General features: G+C 38.9%; 1 protein-coding gene across 7 annotated transcripts in view; it reads left to right on the top strand.

Annotated features, from left to right (window-relative positions):
* The window catches only part of itprid1 (ITPR interacting domain containing 1), a 138,984-nt gene that overhangs the window by 118,242 nt on the left and 9,835 nt on the right, over window positions 1-10,907 (top strand). For all 7 annotated transcript variants that reach the window (XM_043688819.1, XM_043688820.1, XM_043688817.1 and 4 more), the window contains 2 exons: window positions 2,171-2,298; window positions 7,642-7,753. In XM_043688819.1, the coding sequence (XP_043544754.1) occupies window positions 2,171-2,298; window positions 7,642-7,753 (240 nt within the window). The remainder of the gene's footprint in view (window positions 1-2,170; window positions 2,299-7,641; window positions 7,754-10,907) is intronic.

Below are 10,907 nucleotides of genomic sequence, written 5' to 3'. Positions count from 1 at the left end.
TGCAGGTTCATAGCTCCTTGAAAGTGGAGTCGCAGGTAGATAGGATAGTGAAGAAGGCATTTGGTATGCTTTCCTTTCTTGGTCAGAGTATTGAGTACAGGAGTTGGGAGGTCATGTTGTGGCTGTACAGGACATTGGTTAGGGCACTGTTGGAATATTGCGTGCAATTCTGGTCTCCTTCCTATCGGAAAGATGTTGTGAAACTTGAAAGGGTTCAGAAAAGATTTACAAGGAAGTTGCCAAGGTTGGAGGATTTGAGCTATGGGGAGAGGCTGAACAGGCTGGGGCTGTTTTCCCTGGAGCGTCGGAGGCTGAGGGGTGACCTTATAGAGGTTTACAAAATTATGAGGGGCATGGATAGAGCAAATAGCCAAAGTCTTTTCTCTGGGGTTGGGGAGTCAAGAACTAGAGGGCATAGGTTTAGGGTGAGAGGGGAAAGATATAAAAGAGATCTATGGGGCAACCTTTTCACACAGAGGGTGGTACGTGTATGGAAGTGATGAAGGCTGGTACAATTGCAACATTTAAGAGGCATTTGGATGGGTATATGAATAGGAAGGGTTTGGAGAGATATGGGCCGAGTGCTGGCAGGTGGGACTAGATTGGTTTGGGATATCTGGTCAGCATGGACAGGTTGGACCGAAGGGTCTGTTTCCATGCTGTACATCTCTATGATTCTATGACTCTATATTGTGATGGTTCCTTATTTCAAATATAAAGCTCTTAGCTTTGTCAAAAATGTAAAAGGCTACACCATAGGCTGTATGGGCTCAACCCATTCATGCTTTTTTTTTGGAATAAGGATCTTGGATTTGTGGTAGTCTCATGATTGGAACAGAAGATGATATTTGAGTATATGAAACACTGACAGATAACTTGTGAAACCTCATCCATAAAGCAATAGAATTAGCTGCAAACCCAACGCACAGCCAAAATAAAGGAGATATACAACGAACCTTTTAGAAAGATTGTCCCTCAACTTATTCCAATTTCCATTTCACCTAAGAGCTAAGTTCTAAGCAATTCAACTAAAAAAGTCCTTATAGCTTACTGAAAATTCTTCGCTTTTTCAAGACCATCACACTCGTTAAAGTATTACTTCTTTTGAGGAACTGCTAGCATGTCATTGCAAAGGACTGAAATCATTGAATCGTTACAAAATGCAGCTGCATTGTTTCTTTTCTCATCTGTATCTAATTTTTGTGCATGAGATGTCACATGTAGCAAAGCTTCTGGGGCAAGTTTATGGGAATAAATAATCATCTTTATTTTTAAATTCACAAAAACTTCTTAATGAAAGTTGTTTGAGTTGTGACAAATCACTCAGAGGGTAGCAACCCACACTAACTTCACACCTGAAAATGAATTGATCATGGAAAGTATAAAAACATGTAAACTCAATCCATGTCAGTGTTATCAGTTTTGTTTTGTTGTGAGATTGTGTAAGCTTTTGTTTTGCAGTTGTTCCTCATTTGTTAGGTTGATGCATGATTTTAATTTGTAACACAGTACTAAATCTGCCTCTAATCAATTAAAAAGGAAAAACACAAATTCTAGTTGTTCACATCTTGTCAGAGAAACATGTTCTATTTCATTTCTGTTCCCGTTGCAGTCAAAGTTTCTACAACTGACTGTTTTGCTGAATTTGTTCACTGTTAGCACTAATTGAATCAGCATGCTTTGCATTGTGTAATGGCTGCAAATTGAGATGTTATTGCTGAAGTCAGTGGGTCCAAAACACACCTCTTAGGGTTTTAATGGATGGATATTACAACTGCCCATAAATTGGAGCGTTGACCTCAAAATGCCAGATTTTTATCCCCAATATAAGGAACTGTGTACTTGCAATGCTGAAGTATGAGATACTCCTTATAAGAACGGTTGTTAGAAATGGATAGCAGCACTGTATTCAAAAACCATTGACCTTCAGAAATGTAAACTTTGTGTGAGTTAGTAAAAGTTTGGTGAGACCTGCAAGTGCTTTAAAAGGCAAAAGAAACTTTCAAACATCTTGAGAAGATTATGAGAAAACTTGCAGCTGTAAATAATACAGATAAATTTTGAATTTATTTGATCCAGTTACGAAAAAGTCATTCACCATTTCATAACCATTAACTACAGTTACAGAAATGTCAAGCTTCTCAGATCATTTCTTCCTTTACATTTTTAGAATGCCATATGGGAAATTGAGACCATGAGGAAATCTCTACAGGGTTTTCGGAACAGGTTGGTGGAACTGGAACAGGACATCATTGAACAGCAGGCTTCAGTCTACAATATTCTAACAGACAATGAGAGGTTGGTTTAATTTGATGTGAATTTGGTATATTGAAGTCACTTGTCAAAGCCTGTGTTTTGGGAGAGGTAGGAACAGTGTACAAATATGATTAATGTCATTTCGTTGGGTACTTACAAACAAGTGGCAGCCTCATTTACCAAATAGATTTCTCACAAAAGGATGGTGACAATCAAAAATGTTCTTTGTTGAAATTATATCATCAACTGAAAACCATGCTCAAGTAGCTTCCAGCTGACCTTAATACTCCAGGGTTATTTTGTTAGTTCCTAGAAGTGAAAAACAGACATATGGAATATATTTATTAGTGTGAAAATTTCCAATATGTGCTTTCATCACATCAGGCTCTGAATAATAATTGTTATGGAATAACAATACTTATAATTTTAAAGGACCTTTAACATAACAGAAGGTATCCTTAAATGTTTTATAGCAATTTATTTTAACCAAATTTGGCATTGACCTACAAAAGGACATGATCATGATATATGACCAAAGAGGTAGGTTTTAGAAAAGAAAGACTTGCATTTTTATTGTACTTCTCATGACCACAGATGTTGGTTGGAATAATTCTCTCACTCTTCTTTGGAAAAATTCCCAAGGATCTTATTCCATTCAGTACTGTAAAAACATTACAGAAATCATATTTAATTGAAATATTTATTATTCATGCATCTTTATTTTGTGTCTTTTCTATCTTTGTTTTACAAATAATTATTCATACAACTATAAACAAGAGATAATATTTGGGGTTTGGTGACACTACGTAAAATAACTTTTGCAAACAATGGATGAATGTCATGTGATCAAATGTGATGTGATTAAGCCTCACATGAACTGTCACAAGATAAAACATCATGTGATCAAATGCCACATGATCAAATATCCAGGAAAATGTAAGCAGAGTTGGTAAATCTTACTGAGAATGTTACCACATAGCAAGCATTGAAATGCATCTGCCTATCATTGAGCCATCTGCTTAATTGGCATAAATCCCTCCTTTTTTTGTTAATCATTCTCAATTTATCACTGCTTATTTTTTAAAGGTGTTAACTCCTTGCTGAAGTACAGCTGCCTAAATATTTCCTAACCAACTTGCCATTCTTCAATCATGAGGCATGGCAAAAAATGTGAGCAAGACTAAAGTACTGCTGAGCCTAGAGCTGTTCCCACTGTGCAGTGTGATAACACATGAGCTTGCAGCAGCCATTATTGGATGGTGATCAGAAAGATGAATCCTTTTCTTCTGGGCTTCTGAAATCCATTATGGAATCCTTACTCGCTACTCCAACTGAGAACAGCTAAGTCATCACAGAATGCGGACTACTGTTGGAGCCGTTCTGATCTGTCTGGCTGTATTATTCTCTGCCTTACCTGTGAGCTATCCATTCTCAGATCTCTTCCAATGCTAGTTTTCACTGACATTTGTCTCCTGAACAAACTTGGTATCAGGAAATATTTTAGTACCATAAGGAATTCTCTCTCTTCCAATTTATTTGTTCATGGTAACGAATCACACAACAATACACTTGTAATTGGACTCCAGACCCTTCCTTTTCATTTATGATGACATTTTCTTTCCTTTCCCAATACCCAATTTTTAACCTTTGTAACTAATTTGTCATTAATTGAACGAATCTTTCGTTACTCCACAAAGTTGCAGGAATAAAGTGTGACATTGCTTACTAACCATACGATGCTCTTCCTTTTGCCCCTGTGTCTTCAGATGAACAAAGTCTTCAGTACTTCCTTCTCCACAGATGATAGTTAACAGATCTTTAACTTCCAGGTCTTTGTTTTCCAACTTTTACTCAAGAATAATTGAGCCATCTATTAAAATTGAAATTTGCCTCCGATTTAAATTTCCCAAACCTGGAGGACTTGTGTGAAACATTGTCTGCTATTAAATAAAATCATTGCTGATCTTTTCCACTTCGCTGATGATCCTTTGACTTTCTTAGAGTTAACAAATCTTTCATCTCAGCCTTGAATGACTGATTTCAATCCTCTAGTTAGTAAAACCAGCAATGAGAATTGAATTGCTTGGTAATCATAACAATTAATGATCATGTGGCATTAGTTTTAACCATTCCTAAACATGAGATGAGGGACATTCTGAGGTGGAAAGCTTTGGGAAAAGGCACCTGTCCCCTACAAATGTGCCACACTTATACATGTCCTTTTTCAAGTTGGTCATGCGCTGGATAAATGTATCTCGAGGAAAGACTTTGTTCACAGCTCGCCCCTTGAGCTTCTGGGCTACTGTCTGAATGCAACATTATCCATGCAATCTCCCTGCAAATTCATTAGATAATACAGGACAATTTCTTTCTATTTACAAGCACTTGTGCAAATTATATTTATGTTCAAGCACAGCTGAATTAATTTCTCCCCCAGGAACCTTCTGTTCATTACACTATGCTAAATTTAAATATTGGCTCAGAGACAAAGGTCTGAATTTTCAGGTTGGGCTTGGGAAATGCAGGTTGCATCAATTCCCAAGTTTTGAAATGCAAGTCCATCACCTCAGTCCATGTTATTACGTTTTTTATCTCCTGGAGATGTCAGTATGCAGAAATGGATTTTGGAGTCCAAAGGCAACACTAGATTATTGCATTGTGTTGTTTTTGGCTGCTTGGAAGGCTCACTTTGACTCACTAGGATATTGGTTCAGCTCTACACCATAGATTTGATGCCTATTAACCCTCACCTCCCTCATTCCCACTCACGTCCATGACCCCATATATCTCCCATGTCATCCACTGTCCACTTATTCTTACTCACATTCCACATGCCACCCTCATACAGCCTATGCTCACCTAAGGCTCAATTCTCCCATGCTCACTCACTTACTGCAGGCGCCCTCATATCTCCCAGGGTCCCGGACCACTTCATCCATTCTCATACATATCCTCCAGAACCACTTGCTCATTATTCACTACGGCAACCCTCAGGATGTATTTGAAATGGACACAAAACAAAAAAAAATTCAAACAAACACTAATGGCTACCTTAAAAGACAGTTCATTGGGAAAGACAGTAAGTCATATTTATAGAACTCATTAAAGAAGGTGTAAATCAAGTGGTCAAACTGTTATTAAAAACACTTAGCTACTCACCACGTCAAAGTTAGATAAGCCTTGAACTGCTAATAACCTTGGAAATTAGTCCATCAAATTAGGAACACAGTCCCCTTCTGAGATAAATGGTTATGGACTTTTTGAAAATCATTGAAACTTCATATGCCCAACTATCAGACAATCTCTGGGATATGCAAACAGTGGAGTCCATTGAAACTGAAAAGCAGATGAAATTTTTCTTTAAGTTGCAGGTGGAGCAAATACTTAGTTTTTTTGTGTTAATGTACTCAAAACAACTGGGCAATATTTTTGCCAAAATAAAATATATCTGGACATTTAAATCTCAGTGGGAGAAAGTGAAGACTGCAGATGCTGGAGATCAGAGCTGAAAATATGTTGCTGGAAAAGTGCAGCAGATCAGGCAGCATCCAAGGAGCAGGAGAATCAACGTTTCGGGCATGAGCCCTTCTTCAGGAATCCTGCTCCCTTGATGCTGCCTGACCTGCTGTGCTTTTCCAACAACCCATTTTTCAGCATTTAAATCTCAGTCCAAAACATGTCAAGAGAATTTCCCAGGACATGTCGTCATAGCTTTGAATGTTTTTGCGTATTTTCCTTTGGGAAAAGTACTGTAATGAATGTCAGCACTAAAACAATGGTGGTGAAAACATTTGAAATGAGTCTTCTGAGACTGGCATCCCATCACCAATCACTCCTTATTTACAAATGCATAGCCTTTGACAATAGCATTGCTCCCCGATAGGGAAAGTCTGAACAGACTGGGGCTTCCCTGGAGCGTCAGAGATTGAAGGGTAACCTTGTAGAGGTTTGTAGAATCATGAGGGGCATGGATAGGGTGAATAGCCATGGTCTTTTCTAATGGTAGGGGAATCCAAAACTAGAGGGCATAGGTTTAAGGTGAGAGGGGAAAGATTTCAATGGGACCTAAGGGGGAACTTTTTTATGCATGTGATGCATGTATGGAATGAGCTGCCAAAGAAGGCGATGGAAGCAGGTAAAATTACAAGATTTAAAAGGCATCTTAATGGGTGTATATATAGGAATGGTTTAGGGGCTTATGGGCCAACTGCTGGCAAATGGGACTAGGCCAGATTGTAATGTCTGTTCGGCACAGACAAGTTGGACTGAAGGGTCTGTGCTGTTTCTGTGCTGTTCATCTCTATGAATCTCTGACTCTGCCTCTTACTGGGTTAGGCATACAAAGGCTCAATATTCCTGACATTTATCCTTTTATGTCAGCCAGGTCTCCCCAATCAGACCAGATTAACATACCCAATCAGGGACTCATACTGAATGAGATCCAGCTCACTGACCTCATTACAATCACTACAGAATTTGTCAGTTTACCTTTGCATAACAGAGACTTATAATAAATTATTGCATTAAACCACACTTACATTATAATACAACAGCTAATAGTAATATTTGAATGTGTTAAAACATTTAAGATTTACTTACAAGAATGTTCCAGAATCCCCCTCTGCTCATCAATTCTCAAACCTGACTGATCTTTATGTGTTTCCAAAACCCATACCAGCAAATGAAAATAGCCTGGGGAAGGAAATTCAACTATCCTATAGTCCTCACAGAGGTGGGTGGGATTCATGGCTATCGTGAACCACAAAAAGTTACACAAAAATAGCACAGGCATGGAACGGTATTACATTTTAGAGTTTGCATCCAAAACCCCTACTTTTATTTCCATGACCTTTTCCTGCTTTGAGGAGGTGAAATTCCTATTTGAAGAGTTTGCCACTTCACAAGTAAACTTACGCGTGATGGAGACATGCATATTTTATAACCCATCACATATATACATTGACTAATGAGGTAATGTACTCAATTAGTAATCGAGATACTGTTAGATCAAATCTAACCATAGCAAGTTTCAAATAGATTTAATAACACTGATAATTTGAGTCTTCAAACAGAAAAATATTAAGATGTAATCTGCCAAAATCTGTCTGTTACTAAAAATACAATATCCTTTGGTAAAGTAAATTTGACAGGCCAACCATTTGAATTATATTTGATAATGTGGATGCTTCAAAATCGTCTGAAATGATCCAACTGTATGAAATGGTTAGCAATTCTATTCTGTTGCCAACACACTACAGAAGGAAAATAACTACAGCCTTGTCAGTATCACCCACAACTTGAAGATGTTTTGTTTTTCTAAGAAATGAAACTATTCTCTATATTACTGCTGTTGTGTTTATATATTTCATGTTTGTGTTCTGACAGAGAGGATGTGAAACGACTGCAGGCATTACGCCGAGCAGTACGTCAAGAAATTACAGAGATGGAGATACAGCTGGGTGACTGGGCTCGGCAACTTGGAGATGGGATGAGGATGGTTTGTTTACTATAAAAGAATTTCATTCAATTACAAAACTTATCAACTCGATAGGGCACATATTTGACAACACCTTTGAACAATCTCTGACTTGGTTCATTGAAAATGAGTTGCTTTGCAATCAGTCCAATTTCCAGAGGATAGATAATAGAAAATGAGAGTGAATTAAATCAAAGTAGTTAGCTTAACTTTAGTGATAATTTTTAAAACACATTCTGTTCTAATTACGTGAAGATCATCAAAGGAAATTTCAGTGTTTGGATTAACTGTTTTTTGAATTGTTCTATAAAAATACTTTTCAGCATTAATTGGAATCTGCAAATTTAGAGTTGTGTTGGAACAGAATAAGGAACAATTGAAAATGACTCAACTGAAGGAGAACTGGTTTCAGTGAAATGTTCGGGGATAGGTTGATTAGAATCAAAGTGTATAAGGTAAAACATTAAATGAGAAATTGGAAGCTCTGAAGAAGCGATATTTCAGGCATCTCCTAGATAAATTCCTATGAGTGGGGAAGAGGGAAGGATGGGCAAGTGTGGCTGAATTTCACTGGAGGACAGAAGATAGTGAATGGAAAAGGAAATGGATAAGACAGACAAAAGGAGATTGAAAATGGATTAAAGTTTTGCATAAAAAGGATTACATGAGGATTTTATACTTAGATGATAGTTAAAGAAAGGATGAACCGATTATGAACCAAACACTAGATTTTCCTGTGGAGGCAGAGGATGTGAGGTTTCAAATGATAACGTTGCATCTGTCTCCAGCATTGAAGAAGGTTATACCAACAGCATAGTACCGGAAGATCATCTAGAGAAATTAGATGGGATAAAAATAGATAGTGGTACACCGTAAAAAAATCACTCAGTACAAATGAGGGAAGTGAGGGTTGAGATTACAAACCTCACATTCTTTCAGTTCACCTTGGATCTGGGAATGGTAGAAAAGTGCATGTTTTTAAGCAACCTGCTCAGATATGTTATGATGCAACTTCTGAAGTAGATAGGACTTGAACCTAAGCCTTCTGGCTCAGGTGCAGGGATATCATCACTATGCTGTGATAACCCAAAGATTCTTTTAATCAACCTGTCAACCAAGTTATGACATGTACGTGACACACACACTGCCCTTGGTTCTAGACTTCCATACATTGCTTTTCTGCTTTCTATCTCTTAGCCAGTTCTTAGAATAGAATTTCATAGAATCCCTATAGTGTGGACACATGCCATTTGACCCAACAAGCCACACCAAACCTCTGAAGAGTAGCTCACCCAGACCTATTCCCCTACCCTATTACTCTACATTTACCCCTGACTAATGAACCGAACCTACACATGCCTGAACACAATGGGCAATTTAGCATAGCCAATTCACCTAACCTTCATATATTTGGATTGTGGGAGGAAACTGGAACACCCAGAAGAAACCCACGCAGACACTGGGAGAATGTGGAAACTCTGCACCGTCACCCAAAGCTGGAATTGGACCGGGTCCTGGGTGCTGTGAGGCAGCAGCGCTAACCACTGAACCACAGGGTATTAATATTGTCACTGTCCTGCAAATTCCATGGGCTACCAAGTCTTTTATCTGATATTTTCATCAAATGTCTTTTGAAGCCCATAAATCGAATATGATTTACCTCTAAAATTGCACATTTATTGACATTTATGGGCATCTATGTTCCTCCAAAGTGGCAATCAACTTGTCTTTGACCAACATGAATAACAAAGGCCAAATGGCATCTATTTGTGCTGTAGCATTCCATGATGATTGGCTCTCAACTGTTCCTCACCAATGATATTAGGCTAATTGGCCAATAGTTGCCAGTCTGATCTCTGTCTGTCACCTTATTTTAATCATTACATAAGTTTTGCAAACCTGCCAGCAGTGTGGGACTATAAGGGCTCATGTAGTGCAGTGGTAATCTCCCTCCCCACCTCTGGATCAGTTGGGCCAGGTGTTAGTCCTGCAGTGATATGTGTGGAAGCATTGCATTAGGGTCTGTTCACCTTGATACAGTGTGCCAGACCTGGGGAGACAAGGTGCAATTTCAAAGCTTGGAGGTGACAAATCCATAATTTATGGGGTGTGACAGGGATTAGTGCTGGGCCTCAATTGTGGCCAATTTATATTATCGAATTGGATAGGTACTGCAAGGAATGTTTCCTGTACTGGGGAAATCTAGAAATCAAGGGGCACAGTTTCAGAATCAGCATCTCCTATTTAAGACAGCAATCAATAGAAATTTCTTTGGTTGTTATCTTTGGAAACATATAGCCCAGAGAGCAGTGGAGCCTGAATCATTTGAATATATTCAAGGCTGCATTCGGGAAGTTTTGATGTATAAAGGAATTGAGTGTTATGGAGAACACACAGGAAAGTGAGTTGTGACCGTGATTAGTTCAGCCATGATCTTACTGAATGGTGGAACAGGATCAAGAGACTGAATGGCCTACGCAAGCTTCTGTTTCTTAAAGTATGTGCAAAATGAAATTGCAGAGAGTTACAGCAAAATGACAGAGAAATTCACAAATTACTTTGCTTCAGAATTTGTCAAGGAGGCAGGTCAGTTAAACAAGACATCAAAGAATGAAATTAGAATTACTATAAATGTATTTGAAACAGAATCAGCAGACATCTAAATAAACCAATCAGCCTCAAGTTCAGAGTCCGAGACAAATAACAAACCGGATAGTTGGTTGACTTCAAGGCAGACAGAAGTACATAAGGTAATGGGTAACTGGTCAGGATGAAAACCCTGCTGAGTGTTCACCATCCCTCCAGACCTCCCCTTCACTGAGGATGAATGATCAGCAAAGGACTCACCTTCATCCCCCTCCATCCACGCATTAATGAATTTAATGCACGCCGTGACGTTGAACACTTCTTCCACCGCCTCCGCCTCCGAGCTTACTTTTACAATCAGGACTCCCGCCCACCTTCCGAGGACCCCTTCACTTGCCTCCAACACGCTCCATCCACCTGGACACCCCGTGCTGGCCTATTACCTGCCCTCGACCTATTCATTTCCAACTGCCGCCAAGACATTAACTGCCTCAACCTGTCTACCCCCCTCCCCCACTCCAATCTCTCATCCTCACAACGGGCAGCCCTCCACTCCCTCTGCTCCAATCCCAACCTCACCATCAAGCCA

Source organism: Chiloscyllium plagiosum, chromosome 4 (assembly GCF_004010195.1).
Source record: "Chiloscyllium plagiosum isolate BGI_BamShark_2017 chromosome 4, ASM401019v2, whole genome shotgun sequence".
NCBI classification, from domain to species: domain Eukaryota; kingdom Metazoa; phylum Chordata; class Chondrichthyes; order Orectolobiformes; family Hemiscylliidae; genus Chiloscyllium; species Chiloscyllium plagiosum.
Note: the sequence above shows the minus strand (reverse complement) of the source record. Positions and strands in the feature narration are given on the sequence as shown.